The following is a 21202-nucleotide window of genomic DNA, read 5'->3' as shown; positions in this document are numbered from 1 at the left end:
ACCCAGTGTTATTGGGTTTCAGTAACGTCAGCTGATCCCCAGCTGTGTAGCCGGCAATGTGTCATGCGACCGCCACGCTGACACAACAACTGAAATGTAAGGGAATCTGTCCCCCCCCCCCCAAGGCGTTTGTTACTGAAAGAGCCACCTTGTGCAGCAGTAATGCTGCACAAGGAAAAAGGTAGCTATTTTGGTTTTGCTCCTTGCACACGCAAAACTTAACACTTATAAAATGTGTCCACTGATACCGTAAAACCGTCCCGGAGGTGGGACTTTCCTTCGTAATATGACGCAGCACAGCCGTCATTCCTACCCCCCCGGCGCCGCGCCCAGGCTCCTCAGCGTTGTTTGATTCCGTCCCGGAGCCTGCGCTGTTATGTTATCCCGTGGCCAGGCACACTTAGCGCTGCCCGTCTTCTGGCATCATTTGGTGTCAGGCTGGCTGCGCCTGTGCGGCCACGCTGGCCGAGAGCCCGCCTCGCAGTGTCTTCTGATTTAATCCCACTGGGGGCCTGGGATCTATGGACATGCGCAGTGCATATCTGAACCTCCACCTCTCACTCATCTCCCTATGGCTTCTTCAGACTGTTCGGTGTCAGCTGGTCCCTAATAGCATGCCACAGCCGTGACACCGCACAGTCTGGAAAAGAAGCCGTAGGGAGGGGAGTGAGAGGCGAGGATATGCACTGCGCATGGCCATGGATCCCAGGCCCCCAGTGGGATTACATCAGAAGACACTGCGAGGCGGGCTCTCGGCCAGCGCGGCCGCACAGGCGCAGCCAGCCTGACACCAAATGATGCCAGAAGACGGGCAGCGCTAAGTGTGCCTGGCCACGGGATAACATAACAGCGCAGGCTCCGGGACGGAATCAAACAACGCTGAGGAGCCGGGGCACGGCGGCGGGGGGGTAGTAATGATGGCTGTGCTGCGTCATATTACGAAGGAAAGTCCCACCTCCGGGACGGTTTCACGGCTTCAGGGGACACATTTTATAAGTGTTTAGTTCTGTGTTTGCAAGGAGCATGATGAAAAGAGCCACCTTTTCCTTTTGCATCTTTTGTGCTGCACAAGCTGGCTCTTTCAGCTACAAACGCCTTGGGGGGGGGGTTAAAGGTTCCCTTTCGACTTTCTCAGGCTTCGGCCTACATTGTGTTCCTCTGCTTTTCCACCTGCCCCTGGGCTCCAACACCGCTAGTTGCCGTCCAGAAGTGCTGTACGCACAGTCAACAGTCGCTCCTCTGTTATTGGGGTTCAGTAACGTCAGCTGTTCCCCTGCTGTGTGTGTGGCAATCCCTCCTACCTCCTCCAACCTCCTCCTCCTCCACCTGTCCCTGGGCTCCAACACCGCCAGTTGCCGTCCAGAAGTGCTGTACGCACAGTCAACAGTCCCTCCTCTGTTATTGGGGTTCAGTAACGTCAGCTGTTCCCCTGCTGTGTGTGTGGCAATCCCTCCTACCTCCTCCAACCTCCTCCTCCTCCACCTGTCCCTGGGCTCCAACACCGCCAGTTGCCGTCCAGAAGTGCTGTACGCACAGTCAACAGTCCCTCCTCTGTTATTGGGGTTCAGTAACGTCAGCTGTTCCCCTGCTGTGTGTGTGGCAATCCCTCCTACCTCCTCCAACCTCCTCCTCCTCCACCTGTCCCTGGGCTCCAACACCGCCAGTTGCCGTCCAGAAGTGCTGTACGCACAGTCAACAGTCGCTCCTCTGTTATTGGGGTTCAGTAACGTCAGCTGTTCCCCCGCTGTGTGTGTGGCAATCCCTCCTACCTCCTCCAACCTCCTCCTCCTCCACCTGTCCCTGGGCTCCAACACCGCCAGTTGCCGTCCAGAAGTGCTGTACGCACAGTCAACAGTCCCTCCTCTGTTATTGGGGTTCAGTAACGTCAGCTGTTCCCCTGCTGTGTGTGTGGCAATCCCTCCTACCTCCTCCAACCTCCTCCAACCTCCTCCTCCTCCACCTGTCCCTGGGCTCCAACACCGCCAGTTGCCGTCCAGAAGTGCTGTACGCACAGTCAACAGTCGCTCCTCTGTTATTGGGGTTCAGTAACGTCAGCTGTTCCCCTGCTGTGTGTGTGGCAATCCCTCCTACCTCCTCCAACCTCCTCCTCCTCCACCTGTCCCTGGGCTCCAACACCGCCAGTTGCCGTCCAGAAGTGCTGTACGCACAGTCAACAGTCCCTCCTCTGTTATTGGGGTTCAGTAACGTCAGCTGTTCCCCTGCTGTGTGTGTGGCAATCCCTCCTACCTCCTCCAACCTCCTCCTCCTCCACCTGTCCCTGGGCTCCAACACCGCCAGTTGCCGTCCAGAAGTGCTGTACGCACAGTCAACAGTCGCTCCTCTGTTATTGGGGTTCAGTAACGTCAGCTGTTCCCCCGCTGTGTGTGTGGCAATCCCTCCTACCTCCTCCAACCTCCTCCTCCTCCACCTGTCCCTGGGCTCCAACACCGCCAGTTGCCGTCCAGAAGTGCTGTACGCACAGTCAACAGTCCCTCCTCTGTTATTGGGGTTCAGTAACGTCAGCTGTTCCCCTGCTGTGTGTGTGGCAATCCCTCCTACCTCCTCCAACCTCCTCCAACCTCCTCCTCCTCCACCTGTCCCTGGGCTCCAACACCGCCAGTTGCCGTCCAGAAGTGCTGTACGCACAGTCAACAGTCGCTCCTCTGTTATTGGGGTTCAGTAACGTCAGCTGTTCCCCTGCTGTGTGTGTGGCAATCCCTCCTACCTCCTCCAACCTCCTCCAACCTCCTCCTCCTCCACCTGTCCCTGGGCTCCAACACCGCCAGTTGCCGTCCAGAAGTGCTGTACGCACAGTCAACAGTCGCTCCTCTGTTATTGGGGTTCAGTAACGTCAGCTGTTCCCCTGCTGTGTGTGTGGCAATCCCTCCTACCTCCTCCAACCTCCTCCTCCTCCACCTGTCCCTGGGCTCCAACACCGCCAGTTGCCGTCCAGAAGTGCTGTACGCACAGTCAACAGTCCCTCCTCTGTTATTGGGGTTCAGTAACGTCAGCTGTTCCCCTGCTGTGTGTGTGGCAATCCCTCCTACCTCCTCCAACCTCCTCCTCCTCCACCTGTCCCTGGGCTCCAACACCGCCAGTTGCCGTCCAGAAGTGCTGTACGCACAGTCAACAGTCCCTCCTCTGTTATTGGGGTTCAGTAACGTCAGCTGTTCCCCTGCTGTGTGTGTGGCAATCCCTCCTACCTCCTCCAACCTCCTCCTCCTCCACCTGTCCCTGGGCTCCAACACCGCCAGTTGCCGTCCAGAAGTGCTGTACGCACAGTCAACAGTCCCTCCTCTGTTATTGGGGTTCAGTAACGTCAGCTGTTCCCCTGCTGTGTGTGTGGCAATCCCTCCTACCTCCTCCAACCTCCTCCAACCTCCTCCTCCTCCACCTGTCCCTGGGCTCCAACACCGCCAGTTGCCGTCCAGAAGTGCTGTACGCACAGTCAACAGTCCCTCCTCTGTTATTGGGGTTCAGTAACGTCAGCTGTTCCCCTGCTGTGTGTGTGGCAATCCCTCCTACCTCCTCCAACCTCCTCCTCCTCCACCTGTCCCTGGGCTCCAACACCGCCAGTTGCCGTCCAGAAGTGCTGTACGCACAGTCAACAGTCCCTCCTCTGTTATTGGGGTTCAGTAACGTCAGCTGTTCCCCTGCTGTGTGTGTGGCAATCCCTCCTACCTCCTCCAACCTCCTCCTCCTCCACCTGTCCCTGGGCTCCAACACCGCCAGTTGCCGTCCAGAAGTGCTGTACGCACAGTCAACAGTCGCTCCTCTGTTATTGGGGTTCAGTAACGTCAGCTGTTCCCCCGCTGTGTGTGTGGCAATCCCTCCTACCTCCTCCAACCTCCTCCTCCTCCACCTGTCCCTGGGCTCCAACACCGCCAGTTGCCGTCCAGAAGTGCTGTACGCACAGTCAACAGTCCCTCCTCTGTTATTGGGGTTCAGTAACGTCAGCTGTTCCCCTGCTGTGTGTGTGGCAATCCCTCCTACCTCCTCCAACCTCCTCCAACCTCCTCCTCCTCCACCTGTCCCTGGGCTCCAACACCGCCAGTTGCCGTCCAGAAGTGCTGTACGCACAGTCAACAGTCGCTCCTCTGTTATTGGGGTTCAGTAACGTCAGCTGTTCCCCTGCTGTGTGTGTGGCAATCCCTCCTACCTCCTCCAACCTCCTCCTCCTCCACCTGTCCCTGGGCTCCAACACCGCCAGTTGCCGTCCAGAAGTGCTGTACGCACAGTCAACAGTCCCTCCTCTGTTATTGGGGTTCAGTAACGTCAGCTGTTCCCCTGCTGTGTGTGTGGCAATCCCTCCTACCTCCTCCAACCTCCTCCTCCTCCACCTGTCCCTGGGCTCCAACACCGCCAGTTGCCGTCCAGAAGTGCTGTACGCACAGTCAACAGTCGCTCCTCTGTTATTGGGGTTCAGTAACGTCAGCTGTTCCCCCGCTGTGTGTGTGGCAATCCCTCCTACCTCCTCCAACCTCCTCCTCCTCCACCTGTCCCTGGGCTCCAACACCGCCAGTTGCCGTCCAGAAGTGCTGTACGCACAGTCAACAGTCCCTCCTCTGTTATTGGGGTTCAGTAACGTCAGCTGTTCCCCTGCTGTGTGTGTGGCAATCCCTCCTACCTCCTCCAACCTCCTCCAACCTCCTCCTCCTCCACCTGTCCCTGGGCTCCAACACCGCCAGTTGCCGTCCAGAAGTGCTGTACGCACAGTCAACAGTCGCTCCTCTGTTATTGGGGTTCAGTAACGTCAGCTGTTCCCCTGCTGTGTGTGTGGCAATCCCTCCTACCTCCTCCAACCTCCTCCAACCTCCTCCTCCTCCACCTGTCCCTGGGCTCCAACACCGCCAGTTGCCGTCCAGAAGTGCTGTACGCACAGTCAACAGTCGCTCCTCTGTTATTGGGGTTCAGTAACGTCAGCTGTTCCCCTGCTGTGTGTGTGGCAATCCCTCCTACCTCCTCCAACCTCCTCCTCCTCCACCTGTCCCTGGGCTCCAACACCGCCAGTTGCCGTCCAGAAGTGCTGTACGCACAGTCAACAGTCCCTCCTCTGTTATTGGGGTTCAGTAACGTCAGCTGTTCCCCTGCTGTGTGTGTGGCAATCCCTCCTACCTCCTCCAACCTCCTCCTCCTCCACCTGTCCCTGGGCTCCAACACCGCCAGTTGCCGTCCAGAAGTGCTGTACGCACAGTCAACAGTCCCTCCTCTGTTATTGGGGTTCAGTAACGTCAGCTGTTCCCCTGCTGTGTGTGTGGCAATCCCTCCTACCTCCTCCAACCTCCTCCTCCTCCACCTGTCCCTGGGCTCCAACACCGCCAGTTGCCGTCCAGAAGTGCTGTACGCACAGTCAACAGTCCCTCCTCTGTTATTGGGGTTCAGTAACGTCAGCTGTTCCCCTGCTGTGTGTGTGGCAATCCCTCCTACCTCCTCCAACCTCCTCCAACCTCCTCCTCCTCCACCTGTCCCTGGGCTCCAACACCGCCAGTTGCCGTCCAGAAGTGCTGTACGCACAGTCAACAGTCCCTCCTCTGTTATTGGGGTTCAGTAACGTCAGCTGTTCCCCTGCTGTGTGTGTGGCAATCCCTCCTACCTCCTCCAACCTCCTCCTCCTCCACCTGTCCCTGGGCTCCAACACCGCCAGTTGCCGTCCAGAAGTGCTGTACGCACAGTCAACAGTCCCTCCTCTGTTATTGGGGTTCAGTAACGTCAGCTGTTCCCCTGCTGTGTGTGTGGCAATCCCTCCTACCTCCTCCTCCTCCACCTGTCCCTGGGCTCCAACACCGCCAGTTGCCGTCCAGAAGTGCTGTACGCACAGTCAACAGTCCCTCCTCTGTTATTGGGGTTCAGTAATGTCAGCTGTTCCCCTGCTGTGTGTGTGGCAATCCCTCCTACCTCCTCCAACCTCCTCCTCCTCCACCTGTCCCTGGGCTCCAACACCGCCAGTTGCCGTCCAGAAGTGCTGTACGCACAGTCAACAGTCCCTCCTCTGTTATTGGGGTTCAGTAACGTCAGCTGTTCCCCTGCTGTGTGTGTGGCAATCCCTCCTACCTCCTCCAACCTCCTCCTCCTCCACCTGTCCCTGGGCTCCAACACCGCCAGTTGCCGTCCAGAAGTGCTGTACGCACAGTCAACAGTCCCTCCTCTGTTATTGGGGTTCAGTAACGTCAGCTGTTCCCCTGCTGTGTGTGTGGCAATCCCTCCTACCTCCTCCAACCTCCTCCAACCTCCTCCTCCTCCACCTGTCCCTGGGCTCCAACACCGCCAGTTGCCGTCCAGAAGTGCTGTACGCACAGTCAACAGTCCCTCCTCTGTTATTGGGGTTCAGTAACGTCAGCTGTTCCCCTGCTGTGTGTGTGGCAATCCCTCCAACCTCCTCCAACCTCCTCCTCCTCCACCTGTCCCTGGGCTCCAACACCGCCAGTTGCCATCCAGAAGTGCTGTACGCACAGTCAACAGTCCCTCCTCTGTTATTGGGGTTCAGTAACGTCAGCTGTTCCCCTGCTGTGTGTGTGGCAATCCCTCCTACCTCCTCCAACCTCCTCCAACCTCCTCCTCCTCCACCTGTCCCTGGGCTCCAACACCGCCAGTTGCCGTCCAGAAGTGCTGTACGCACAGTCAACAGTCCCTCCTCTGTTATTGGGGTTCAGTAACGTCAGCTGTTCCCCTGCTGTGTGTGTGGCAATCCCTCCTACCTCCTCCAACCTCCTCCAACCTCCTCCTCCTCCACCTGTCCCTGGGCTCCAACACCGCCAGTTGCCGTCCAGAAGTGCTGTACGCACAGTCAACAGTCCCTCCTCTGTTATTGGGGTTCAGTAACGTCAGCTGTTCCCCTGCTGTGTGTGTGGCAATCCCTCCTACCTCCTCCAACCTCCTCCAACCTCCTCCTCCTCCACCTGTCCCTGGGCTCCAACACCGCTAGTTGCCGTCCAGAAGTGCTGTACGCACAGTCAACAGTCCCTCCTCTGTTATTGGGGTTCAGTAACGTCAGCTGTTCCCCTGCTGTGTGTGTGGCAATCCCTCCTACCTCCTCCAACCTCCTCCTCCTCCACCTGTCCCTGGGCTCCAACACCGCCAGTTGCCGTCCAGAAGTGCTGTACGCACAGTCAACAGTCCCTCCTCTGTTATTGGGGTTCAGTAACGTCAGCTGTTCCCCTGCTGTGTGTGTGGCAATCCCTCCTACCTCCTCCAACCTCCTCCTCCTCCACCTGTCCCTGGGCTCCAACACCGCCAGTTGCCGTCCAGAAGTGCTGTACGCACAGTCAACAGTCCCTCCTCTGTTATTGGGGTTCAGTAACGTCAGCTGTTCCCCTGCTGTGTGTGTGGCAATCCCTCCTACCTCCTCCAACCTCCTCCAACCTCCTCCTCCTCCACCTGTCCCTGGGCTCCAACACCGCTAGTTGCCGTCCAGAAGTGCTGTACGCACAGAGCCAAACACCTCGCCAATGTGTTAGTGGGGTTCAGCACCGCCAGCTGTTCCCCTGCTGTGTATACGGCAACGTGTACTGCGACCGCCACGCAGGCACAACAAGTTAAATGTAAGGGAACCTGACCCCCCCCCCCCCCCAGGCGTTTGTTACTGAAGGAGCCACCTTGTGCAGCAGTAATGATGCAAAGGGAAAAAGTGCCTCTTTTCGTGATGCTCCTTGCACATGCTGAACCTAACACTTATGAAATGTGTCCCCACACAGTGTTAAACCGTCCGGTAGGTGGAACTTTCCTTTGTCTTGTGACGCAGCACAGCCATCATTTTTACCCCCTTGGCGCCGTGCGCCCCCTCCTCAGCGTTGTTTGAATCTGTCCCGGAGCCTGCGCTGTTAGGTTAGCCCTTGGCCATGCACACATGTTGCGCTGCCCGTCTTCTGACCTCATTTGGTGTCAGGCTGGCTGCGCCTGTGCGGGTGCGCTGGCCGAGATCCCGCCTCGCAGTGTCGTCTAATGTAATCCCACCGCGGGCCTGTGATCCGTGCCCGTGCGCAGTGCATATCCTCTCCTCTCACTCCCCTCCCTACGGCTTCTTCAGACTGTGCGATGTCAGCTGGTCCCTAATAGCATGCCACGGCCGTGACACCGCACAGTCTGAAAAAGCCGTAGGGAGGGGAGTGAGAGGAGAGGATATGCACTGCGCACGGGCACGGATCACAGGCCCGCGGTGGGATTACATTAGACGACACTGCGAGGCGGGATCTCGGCCAGCGCACCCGCACAGGCGCAGCCAGCCTGACACCAAATGAGGTCAGAAGACGGGCAGCGCAACATGTGTGCATGGCCAAGGGCTAACCTAACAGCGCAGGCTCCGGGACAGATTCAAACAACGCTGAGGAGGGGGCGCACGGCACCAAGGGGGTAAAAATGATGGCTGTGCTGCGTCACACGACAAAGGAAAGTTCCACCTACCGGACGGTTTAACGCTGTGAGGAGACACATTTCATAAATGTTAGGTTCCGCATGTACAAGGACCATAATTAAAAGAGCTAAGTTTACCTTTTCCAGCATTAGTGCTGTACACAATGGCTCTTTCAGCTACAAACGCCTGGGGGGGGGGGGGGGGGGGTTAAAGGTTTCCTTTCAACTTGCTCGAGTGCAGGCTTCGGCCTACACTCCGCTCCCCCTGCTCCTCCTGCTGACCCTGGGCTCTAACACCGCCAGTTTTTGCCCAGATGTGCTAGCTGCACAGAGAAAAACACCAGCCAATGTGTCAGTGGGGTTCAGCACCGCCAGCTGTTCCCCTGCTGTGTAGCCGGCAACGTGTCCTGCGACCGCCACGCAGACACAAGAACTGAAATTGAAGGGAACCTGTCCCCCCTCCCCCAGGTGTTTCTATGTTTTACAGCTACCTTGAACAGCAGTAATGCTGCATGTGTTCAAGGTGGCTCAGAAACTTATTCTCCTTGCCCATGTTGAAGTGAACACGTCTAAAATGTGTCCTCTGTGACCATTAAAACGTCCCTCAGGTGTGATTTGACTTTGTATTGACACACGCAACAAGCTCCTTGGTAACGCTGCCCGTCTTCTGGCATCATTGTTTGGCTGGCTGCGCCTCTGCGGCCGCCCTGACCCACACAACGCCCCTCGTTGTCTTATTTAATGGGACTGCGAGGGTGTGATTGATGGGCAGGATCAGTGCATCAGTTCGCCTGTCCCTCCTCTCCTTCCGCCTTCTTCGGACTGTGCGGCTTCATGGCCGTGGCATGCGATAAGGGATCAGATGACGCCGCACAGTCTGAAGCGGGTGTAAGGACCCGAGTGTGAGAGGCCAACATATGTGCTGCGCCAGGCCCTGAATCCCAGCCCCGCAGTGTTTTAACAATGTTAAGACACTGCGGGGCTGGGATTCATGGGCATCGCGAACCGCACCGGCCGACATTACATGATGCCAGAAGATGGGCAGCGCTAACGGCGCTAGGCCAGGGGATAACACGACAGCGCAGACTCCTGTACAGCAAATAACAACGCTCGGGAGGCTGCACCCAGCACCAAGGTGGGATTCTTGACACCTGTGCTGCGTCTCATTACAAAGGGAACTCTCGCCTCCATTACACAGTTTGACTGTATAAAGGGCTGAATGTTATACGTGTTCCATTCAGCGTGTGCAAGGAGAAAAATTACAAGAGCAACCTTTGACTTGCGCAGCACTGCTGCTGCATAAGCTGTGGCTCTTCTACTTTGTAACCCCTGAGGGGGGGTTAAAGGTGACTTTTGAAATCGGTTCAATTAGGCTTCGGCCTACACTCTGCTCCACCTGCAGAGCCCGGGCTCCAACAACGCTAGTTGCTGTCCGGAAGTGCTGGCTGCACAGAGCCAAACACCTCGCCAATGTGTCAGTGGGGTCCAGCACCGCCAGCTGTTCCCCTGCTGTGTAGCCGGCAACGTGTCCTGCAAAAGCCACGCAGACACAACAGACCCAAAGCTGCCGCCAGTGCAGGCTTCGGCCTACACTCCCCTCCCCCTGCTCCTCCTCCTCCTGCTCCTCCTCCTGCTGACCCTGGGCTCTAACACACCGCCAGTTGGGGCCCAGATGTGCTAGCTGCACAGAGAAAAACACCAGCCAATGTGTCAGTGGGGTCCAGCACCGCCAGCTGTTCCCCTGCTGTGCAGCCGGCAACGTGTCCTGCAAAAGCCACGCAGACACAAGAACTGAAATTGAAGGGAACCTGTCCCCCCTCCCCCAGGCGTTTTTACGTTATCCAGCCACCTTGTACAGCGGTAATGCTGCATGTGTGCAAGGTGGCTCAGAAACGTATTCTCCTCGCACATGTGGAACTGAAAACACGTCTGAAATGTGTCCTCTGTGTGACCATTTAACCGTCCCGGTGGTGTGACTTTCCTTTGTAATGACACGCTGCAACCCCCTTGGTAGCGCTGCCCGTCTTCTGGCATCATTGTTTGGCTGCCTGCGCCTCTGCGGCCGCCCTGACCCACACAACGCCCCTCGGTGTCTTATTTATTGGGACTGCGAGGGTGTGATTCATGGGCAGGATCAGTGCATCAGTTCGCCTGTCCCTCCTCTCCTTCCGCCTTCTTCGGACTGTGCGGCTTCATGGCCGTGGCATGCGATAAGGGATCAGATGACGCCGCACAGTCTGAAGCGGGTGTAAGGACCCGAGTGTGAGAGGCCAACATATGTGCTGCGCCAGGCCCTGAATCCCAGCCCCGCAGTGTTTTAACAATGTTAAGACACTGCGGGGCTGGGATTCATGGGCATCGCGAACCGCACCGGCCGACATTACATGATGCCAGAAGATGGGCAGCGCTAACGGCGCTAGGCCAGGGGATAACACGACAGCGCAGACTCCTGTACAGCAAATAACAACGCTCGGGAGGCTGCACCCAGCACCAAGGTGGGATTCTTGACACCTGTGCTGCGTCTCATTACAAAGGGAACTCTCGCCTCCATTACACAGTTTGACTGTATAAAGGGCTGAATGTTATACGTGTTCCATTCAGCGTGTGCAAGGAGAAAAATTACAAGAGCAACCTTTGACTTGCGCAGCACTGCTGCTGCATAAGCTGTGGCTCTTCTACTTTGTAACCCCTGAGGGGGGGTTAAAGGTGACTTTTGAAATCGGTTCAATTAGGCTTCGGCCTACACTCTGCTCCACCTGCAGAGCCCGGGCTCCAACAACGCTAGTTGCTGTCCGGAAGTGCTGGCTGCACAGAGCCAAACACCTCGCCAATGTGTCAGTGGGGTCCAGCACCGCCAGCTGTTCCCCTGCTGTGTAGCCGGCAACGTGTCCTGCAAAAGCCACGCAGACACAACAGACCCAAAGCTGCCGCCAGTGCAGGCTTCGGCCTACACTCCCCTCCCCCTGCTCCTCCTCCTCCTGCTCCTCCTCCTGCTGACCCTGGGCTCTAACACACCGCCAGTTGGGGCCCAGATGTGCTAGCTGCACAGAGAAAAACACCAGCCAATGTGTCAGTGGGGTCCAGCACCGCCAGCTGTTCCCCTGCTGTGCAGCCGGCAACGTGTCCTGCAAAAGCCACGCAGACACAAGAACTGAAATTGAAGGGAACCTGTCCCCCCTCCCCCAGGCGTTTTTACGTTATCCAGCCACCTTGTACAGCGGTAATGCTGCATGTGTGCAAGGTGGCTCAGAAACGTATTCTCCTCGCACATGTGGAACTGAAAACACGTCTGAAATGTGTCCTCTGTGTGACCATTTAACCGTCCCGGTGGTGTGACTTTCCTTTGTAATGACACGCTGCAACCCCCTTGGTAGCGCTGCCCGTCTTCTGGCATCATTGTTTGGCTGCCTGCGCCTCTGCGGCCGCCCTGACCCACACAACGCCCCTCGGTGTCTTATTTATTGGGACTGCGAGGGTGTGATTCATGGGCAGGATCAGTGCATCAGTTCGCCTGTCCCTCCTCTCCTTCCGCCTTCTTCGGACTGTGCGGCTTCATGGCCGTGGCATGCGATAAGGGATCAGATGACGCCGCACAGTCTGAAGCGGGTGTAAGGACCCGAGTGTGAGAGGCCAACATATGTGCTGCGCCAGGCCCTGAATCCCAGCCCCGCAGTGTTTTAACAATGTTAAGACACTGCGGGGCTGGGATTCATGGGCATCGCGAACCGCACCGGCCGACATTACATGATGCCAGAAGATGGGCAGCGCTAACGGCGCTAGGCCAGGGGATAACACGACAGCGCAGACTCCTGTACAGCAAATAACAACGCTCGGGAGGCTGCACCCAGCACCAAGGTGGGATTCTTGACACCTGTGCTGCGTCTCATTACAAAGGGAACTCTCGCCTCCATTACACAGTTTGACTGTATAAAGGGCTGAATGTTATACGTGTTCCATTCAGCGTGTGCAAGGAGAAAAATTACAAGAGCAACCTTTGACTTGCGCAGCACTGCTGCTGCATAAGCTGTGGCTCTTCTACTTTGTAACCCCTGAGGGGGGGTTAAAGGTGACTTTTGAAATCGGTTCAATTAGGCTTCGGCCTACACTCTGCTCCACCTGCAGAGCCCGGGCTCCAACAACGCTAGTTGCTGTCCGGAAGTGCTGGCTGCACAGAGCCAAACACCTCGCCAATGTGTCAGTGGGGTCCAGCACCGCCAGCTGTTCCCCTGCTGTGTAGCCGGCAACGTGTCCTGCAAAAGCCACGCAGACACAACAGACCCAAAGCTGCCGCCAGTGCAGGCTTCGGCCTACACTCCCCTCCCCCTGCTCCTCCTCCTCCTGCTCCTCCTCCTGCTGACCCTGGGCTCTAACACACCGCCAGTTGGGGCCCAGATGTGCTAGCTGCACAGAGAAAAACACCAGCCAATGTGTCAGTGGGGTCCAGCACCGCCAGCTGTTCCCCTGCTGTGCAGCCGGCAACGTGTCCTGCAAAAGCCACGCAGACACAAGAACTGAAATTGAAGGGAACCTGTCCCCCCTCCCCCAGGCGTTTTTACGTTATCCAGCCACCTTGTACAGCGGTAATGCTGCATGTGTGCAAGGTGGCTCAGAAACGTATTCTCCTCGCACATGTGGAACTGAAAACACGTCTGAAATGTGTCCTCTGTGTGACCATTTAACCGTCCCGGTGGTGTGACTTTCCTTTGTAATGACACGCTGCAACCCCCTTGGTAGCGCTGCCCGTCTTCTGGCATCATTGTTTGGCTGCCTGCGCCTCTGCGGCCGCCCTGACCCACACAACGCCCCTCGGTGTCTTATTTATTGGGACTGCGAGGGTGTGATTCATGGGCAGGATCAGTGCATCAGTTCGCCTGTCCCTCCTCTCCTTCCGCCTTCTTCGGACTGTGCGGCTTCATGGCCGTGGCATGCGATAAGGGATCAGATGACGCCGCACAGTCTGAAGCGGGTGTAAGGACCCGAGTGTGAGAGGCCAACATATGTGCTGCGCCAGGCCCTGAATCCCAGCCCCGCAGTGTTTTAACAATGTTAAGACACTGCGGGGCTGGGATTCATGGGCATCGCGAACCGCACCGGCCGACATTACATGATGCCAGAAGATGGGCAGCGCTAACGGCGCTAGGCCAGGGGATAACACGACAGCGCAGACTCCTGTACAGCAAATAACAACGCTCGGGAGGCTGCACCCAGCACCAAGGTGGGATTCTTGACACCTGTGCTGCGTCTCATTACAAAGGGAACTCTCGCCTCCATTACACAGTTTGACTGTATAAAGGGCTGAATGTTATACGTGTTCCATTCAGCGTGTGCAAGGAGAAAAATTACAAGAGCAACCTTTGACTTGCGCAGCACTGCTGCTGCATAAGCTGTGGCTCTTCTACTTTGTAACCCCTGAGGGGGGGTTAAAGGTGACTTTTGAAATCGGTTCAATTAGGCTTCGGCCTACACTCTGCTCCACCTGCAGAGCCCGGGCTCCAACAACGCTAGTTGCTGTCCGGAAGTGCTGGCTGCACAGAGCCAAACACCTCGCCAATGTGTCAGTGGGGTCCAGCACCGCCAGCTGTTCCCCTGCTGTGTAGCCGGCAACGTGTCCTGCAAAAGCCACGCAGACACAACAGACCCAAAGCTGCCGCCAGTGCAGGCTTCGGCCTACACTCCCCTCCCCCTGCTCCTCCTCCTCCTGCTCCTCCTCCTGCTGACCCTGGGCTCTAACACACCGCCAGTTGGGGCCCAGATGTGCTAGCTGCACAGAGAAAAACACCAGCCAATGTGTCAGTGGGGTCCAGCACCGCCAGCTGTTCCCCTGCTGTGCAGCCGGCAACGTGTCCTGCAAAAGCCACGCAGACACAAGAACTGAAATTGAAGGGAACCTGTCCCCCCTCCCCCAGGCGTTTTTACGTTATCCAGCCACCTTGTACAGCGGTAATGCTGCATGTGTGCAAGGTGGCTCAGAAACGTATTCTCCTCGCACATGTGGAACTGAAAACACGTCTGAAATGTGTCCTCTGTGTGACCATTTAACCGTCCCGGTGGTGTGACTTTCCTTTGTAATGACACGCTGCAACCCCCTTGGTAGCGCTGCCCGTCTTCTGGCATCATTGTTTGGCTGCCTGCGCCTCTGCGGCCGCCCTGACCCACACAACGCCCCTCGGTGTCTTATTTATTGGGACTGCGAGGGTGTGATTCATGGGCAGGATCAGTGCATCAGTTCGCCTGTCCCTCCTCTCCTTCCGCCTTCTTCGGACTGTGCGGCTTCATGGCCGTGGCATGCGATAAGGGATCAGATGACGCCGCACAGTCTGAAGCGGGTGTAAGGACCCGAGTGTGAGAGGCCAACATATGTGCTGCGCCAGGCCCTGAATCCCAGCCCCGCAGTGTTTTAACAATGTTAAGACACTGCGGGGCTGGGATTCATGGGCATCGCGAACCGCACCGGCCGACATTACATGATGCCAGAAGATGGGCAGCGCTAACGGCGCTAGGCCAGGGGATAACACGACAGCGCAGACTCCTGTACAGCAAATAACAACGCTCGGGAGGCTGCACCCAGCACCAAGGTGGGATTCTTGACACCTGTGCTGCGTCTCATTACAAAGGGAACTCTCGCCTCCATTACACAGTTTGACTGTATAAAGGGCTGAATGTTATACGTGTTCCATTCAGCGTGTGCAAGGAGAAAAATTACAAGAGCAACCTTTGACTTGCGCAGCACTGCTGCTGCATAAGCTGTGGCTCTTCTACTTTGTAACCCCTGAGGGGGGGTTAAAGGTGACTTTTGAAATCGGTTCAATTAGGCTTCGGCCTACACTCTGCTCCACCTGCAGAGCCCGGGCTCCAACAACGCTAGTTGCTGTCCGGAAGTGCTGGCTGCACAGAGCCAAACACCTCGCCAATGTGTCAGTGGGGTCCAGCACCGCCAGCTGTTCCCCTGCTGTGTAGCCGGCAACGTGTCCTGCAAAAGCCACGCAGACACAACAGACCCAAAGCTGCCGCCAGTGCAGGCTTCGGCCTACACTCCCCTCCCCCTGCTCCTCCTCCTCCTGCTCCTCCTCCTGCTGACCCTGGGCTCTAACACACCGCCAGTTGGGGCCCAGATGTGCTAGCTGCACAGAGAAAAACACCAGCCAATGTGTCAGTGGGGTCCAGCACCGCCAGCTGTTCCCCTGCTGTGCAGCCGGCAACGTGTCCTGCAAAAGCCACGCAGACACAAGAACTGAAATTGAAGGGAACCTGTCCCCCCTCCCCCAGGCGTTTTTACGTTATCCAGCCACCTTGTACAGCGGTAATGCTGCATGTGTGCAAGGTGGCTCAGAAACGTATTCTCCTCGCACATGTGGAACTGAAAACACGTCTGAAATGTGTCCTCTGTGTGACCATTTAACCGTCCCGGTGGTGTGACTTTCCTTTGTAATGACACGCTGCAACCCCCTTGGTAGCGCTGCCCGTCTTCTGGCATCATTGTTTGGCTGCCTGCGCCTCTGCGGCCGCCCTGACCCACACAACGCCCCTCGGTGTCTTATTTATTGGGACTGCGAGGGTGTGATTCATGGGCAGGATCAGTGCATCAGTTCGCCTGTCCCTCCTCTCCTTCCGCCTTCTTCGGACTGTGCGGCTTCATGGCCGTGGCATGCGATAAGGGATCAGATGACGCCGCACAGTCTGAAGCGGGTGTAAGGACCCGAGTGTGAGAGGCCAACATATGTGCTGCGCCAGGCCCTGAATCCCAGCCCCGCAGTGTTTTAACAATGTTAAGACACTGCGGGGCTGGGATTCATGGGCATCGCGAACCGCACCGGCCGACATTACATGATGCCAGAAGATGGGCAGCGCTAACGGCGCTAGGCCAGGGGATAACACGACAGCGCAGACTCCTGTACAGCAAATAACAACGCTCGGGAGGCTGCACCCAGCACCAAGGTGGGATTCTTGACACCTGTGCTGTGTCTCATTACAAAGGGAACTCTCGCCTCCATTACACAGTTTGACTGTATAAAGGGCTGAATGTTATACGTGTTCCATTCAGCGTGTGCAAGGAGAAAAATTACAAGAGCAACCTTTGACTTGCGCAGCACTGCTGCTGCATAAGCTGTGGCTCTTCTACTTTGTAACCCCTGAGGGGGGGTTAAAGGTGACTTTTGAAATCGGTTCAATTAGGCTTCGGCCTACACTCTGCTCCACCTGCAGAGCCCGGGCTCCAACAACGCTAGTTGCTGTCCGGAAGTGCTGGCTGCACAGAGCCAAACACCTCGCCAATGTGTCAGTGGGGTCCAGCACCGCCAGCTGTTCCCCTGCTGTGTAGCCGGCAACGTGTCCTGCAAAAGCCACGCAGACACAACAGACCCAAAGCTGCCGCCAGTGCAGGCTTCGGCCTACACTCCCCTCCCCCTGCTCCTCCTCCTCCTGCTCCTCCTCCTGCTGACCCTGGGCTCTAACAAACCGCCAGTTGGGGCCCAGATGTGCTAGCTGCACAGAGAAAAACACCTCGCCAATGTGTCAGTGGGGTCCAGCACCGCCAGCTGTTCCCCTGCTGTGCAGCCGGCATCGTGTCCTGCAAAAGCCACGCAGACACTTGCTCTTGTACCTTCTGCTCCCCATCCTGGTTCCAGTACCGTCAGCTGGTTCCGGGCAGAGCCTTTGGCTTAGGTGCCTCCCTTTGGTATCCGAGTTCCACCAACGTCAGGTGGTCCTTGGTAGTGCTTTCAGGCACGGGTACCTCCTGCTTAGTAACCGGGTTCCAGTAACGTCAGCTGGTCCTCGGTAGTTCCATTGGCTCTTGGACCTTCGGCTACCCATCCGGGTTCCAGCACCGTCAGCTGGTTCTCGGCAGTGTCTTTTGCTCTTGTACCTTCTGCTCCCCATCCTGGTTCCAGTACCGTCAGCTGGTTCCGGGCAGAGCCTTTGGCTTAGGTGCCTCCCTCTGGGTATCCGAGTTCCACCAACGTCAGGTGGTCCTTGGTAGTGCTTTCAGCACAGGTACCTCCTGCTTAGTAACCGGGTTCCAGTAACGTCAGCTGGTCCTCGGTAGTTCCATTGGCTCTTGGACCTTCGGGTAGCCATCCGAGTTCCAGTTCCATCAGCTGGTTCTCGGCATTTTCTCAGCCTTCTTGTACCTTCTGCTACATTTCCAAGTTCAAGAGACTAAACACAATGACCCAGAAGACCACCCCTAAGATGACGACGACACCAGAGACGACAACCACCGTGATGACGACGACCCTGGAGACGATGACCCCGAAGACCACCCCGATGACGACGACCCCGGAGACGACGACCCTGAAGACCACCCCGATGACGACGACCCCGGAGACGACGACGACCTGGAAGACCGAGAAGCAGAAGAACAAGAGGCTGCAGAACAAAGAGCAGAAGGACATTAAGCATAACACAAAATATCAGAGCAAAAAATATTATGTAAATTATAAGCAGAAGAAGACTAAGCAGTGTATGGGGGTGAGTCCGTTCCTCCTCGTGGTGCCCCTGGATAAAGCCTGATGCTGCAGGCCAAACTGAACGCGGACAAATGTAACTGTTTTGTGACAGGCAGAACGGAAGGTGTAATCTTCAAACTTTTATAGATAACAACTACGGGAATGCCTGTCACAAATAAGAATATGATGAAGAAGTTGAATATGATGAAGATAATAGTAAAATAAAAAGAATATGAACAATGTAACCCAAAAAATAATAGGTAGAAGATGAAGAAGATGAATAAGGTGAAGAAGTTGATGTCAAAGAAGCTGATGATGAGGATAATTAAGAAGAAAGCGTGGGAGAAGTAAAAAAGAAGGTGAAGGGCGTGGAAGTAGTGAAACATCAATATCTGACATAAAAAAAAAAAAAAAAAACATAGTCAAATTCTTTCTAACGCCGAACTTCATAAAAAAAAATAAAAAATCCTGCTATTCTATTACATTGGGCTAAACCTCTGTCCCTTTAATATCTCCGCCACGTCCCCCAATACATCCTACAATATTCTTAGTTGTTTTCCTTCATGTAGAATGAACCTACAAGTGTATAAAGGGTTTATTTTAATTCCGATATTTTCGTCCCATTGACTTGCATTGGGATCGGGTATCGGTATCGGATTGGATTCCGATACTGTGACGGTATCGGCCGATACTTTCCGATACCGATACTTTCCGATATCGGAAAGTATCGCTCAACACTACTAACGAGTTCCTGTTGTGTCACACTGCAACCTATAACCCACTGTTGCTGCAACACAGTCATAAATGTTTCCAAATTTGTTCAGTTTTCTGTTGCTGGTTTTAAGTTGCATACGACTCACTTGTCCAGTAGATAAAAATGTTATTTTATTATTTATAACAGACAATTGGATAATTCATATGGATCGTGTAAAATCCTAGTTTAGGGACAAAAATGGCAAATTGTGGGCTGGTACTAAACACAAAATAACCCCCAAAAATGTTTCCGTTAGTCATTTAGCACATGCTGACATTTCTCCTGCATGAAAATAATGATGGTCCAACATGATTTACCTCTTGAGCATGGATGGATGTGTGAAGAACTGGCAGTATATATGATGTGAATACTGCAGCTTCCAGGTTTTGTGGTAGCGACGGCTGGAGGAAAAACAATATTTCATCAAATTAGTTCTGGAATATCAAAAGCCAAATAGTCATGGCAAAGCATACAGGTACATTCTGATTAGTATAAGGGGAGCTTTAGGGCTCGTTCACACCCGCGTATACATTAGATGGGCGTTGTCTGATGTTTTATCGGATAGTACTAGGACCAATGTTCTTCTATGGGACAGTGCTGATCAGCGACTTTTTTCTCATGCCGATCCTGCATAAGAAAAAATTGCAGCATGCTGCGAATTACCCTGCAAATCAGATGACACGCACCCATTCAAGACTATTGGGGCGTGAAAATCATCAGAATGCACTCTATATATGCAAATTGCCTCTTCTGAGAAAAAGAGGACTTAACTCTATAGCGCCACCTGTTGGTAGTAGCGATCCTACAAGTCACAATCAACCCTTTAACTCGGATGTCATCCTAATGCAGTCAGGCATCTGTGGACTTAGACAATGGAAAAGATGGAAATATTACGTTCTCCATCTTCTCCTTGCCTGAGCTGCGATTCTCTCATCTGAGAAAACTGGATCAGAGTTTGATCCGAGTGTCATCAACATAATTGAGCCTATTCTCTTGCATGAGTGAATCAACCTTTGTGTATCCCTGGCCTCAAGGTAGGTTTACATAAGTGTATAAAAAAAATTTGCAGTTTCATCCAGAAAAATTTGACAATTTTTTTGTCAAATGTCATCTGTATACAATCCATTTTTTTACTCAGCAGCTATTAACTATTTACGGTTTCCTATGCTACAGAATTGCAATACATCCGTAAAAATCGGATGCTGTCCTGTAGCTCCGTATGGGATCCTATTTTTTTTCACAAACCCAAAGACTTAAAGAAATGGGAGAAACCAGTCCATGCTGCAATTTAAAAAAAAACCGCAGATTCGGTTAATGAAAAATAAATCACCTGTCTGCTTTGCCCCATTGAATTACATTGGTCTGTTTTTTTTTCAATGACAGCACTCAAACCGAAAATACGTTTTTTGGAATGAACCTTTAATAGAAGCTGTCGGATCTTCTACCCTAGATGAGAAAATGTTTAGTCTGAGGGTATAAACTTTCTATCATTTGACTTAGTATTTTTATTTTTAAATTATGTAAAAATGTAATTAAAAATGAAAATGGCAAATGTTTTCATATGGAAGATTGTGAGTTCTGTTTCCTCAGGTCCCACACACAGAGGGACTATCGGCTTTTTGTGCATTATCTTGTTTGCAGAAACACCTGACAATCACTCTCTGTGGGTAACGTTTGCAACATTTGTTTATTGCTTCAGCACATAAAACAGGAAATTAAATGAAGCAACTTTACAAACATGATCTTAAGCAATGAATACAAACTTAAGACAAACCTGCAGATGCTTCCCCTTCTATCTGTTACCTTGTTTCAAAATACATGTTAGTAATTCTAGGGTGGCAGATGAAAGGGAATATGAGCGCAATATTCAAACCAAAAAGTTTTGTTTGTAGTGTGCTACCATAAAGACACAAAATGGTGGGACATTTCGAAACTATTTGCAAAGTTGCTATTTGCAGCTTTGAGCTATTGAAAAGAATTACCTGCAAAGTTCTGCTCGGCCTTTAACTCTTCCCATACTACTGCTGTGACTTCAAAATAAGACTGCTGGAATCAGACGAGCATATAACACCAGATGTGAGAGCATCAGATGCGATATGCTAATGACACAAAACTCGGCTGCGAGCGGGAGCCGAGTGTCAGGGCTCTGTACTCCCATCCAGCACAGGTGCGGAGGAGACTGAGAAAGTAATTTCTCCATCTCCTCCATTGCCTTTCTCGGCGTATATCGGACTGCACTGGGATGACATTGGAGTGCAGTCCGATGTTTTACACGCACCCATAGACTTGCCAATCGCAGCACGCTAAATCGGCATGGGAGAATAATCGCTGATCTGCACTGCCCCATAGACTAACCCTGGTCCGAGAGCTATCCAATAAAACATTGGTTAGCACTTGGCCATGTTATCCGCTCATGTGAGCGAGGCCTTAGATTGCAGCTCAGACAGTAGTCACAGAAAACTCTTTTAAGTGTGTAAGCCTGCCCAATAGTGTTAGCCGAGTCAAACATTTTTTATTGTTACACGATGCACTAATCTCTTGGGTGAAAGTTGGAGCAGCTTCTGAATAGATCTGAATGGTACCTGACATGAAGAAATGTTCCCAAGAGCCTCATATATCATCATACGACCAGCCAGAAGATAATGTTTCCCTTGAG

At 54.1% G+C, this 21202-nt stretch overlaps 1 protein-coding gene across 3 annotated transcripts in view; it reads right to left on the bottom strand.

The window, feature by feature from the left end:
* LOC143793224 (uncharacterized) overlaps positions 1–21202 on the bottom strand; it is a 420556-nt gene that overhangs the window by 127813 nt on the left and 271541 nt on the right. For all 3 annotated transcript variants that reach the window (XM_077280004.1, XM_077280005.1, XM_077280006.1), the window contains one exon: positions 18864–18947. In XM_077280004.1, the coding sequence (XP_077136119.1) occupies positions 18864–18947 (84 nt within the window). The remainder of the gene's footprint in view (positions 1–18863; positions 18948–21202) is intronic.

This window comes from Ranitomeya variabilis, chromosome 1 (genome assembly GCF_051348905.1).
Source record: "Ranitomeya variabilis isolate aRanVar5 chromosome 1, aRanVar5.hap1, whole genome shotgun sequence".
NCBI classification, from domain to species: Eukaryota; Metazoa; Chordata; class Amphibia; order Anura; family Dendrobatidae; genus Ranitomeya; species Ranitomeya variabilis.
The sequence above is the reverse complement of the archived record's forward strand: the minus strand, read 5'-3'. Positions and strand labels throughout refer to the sequence as shown.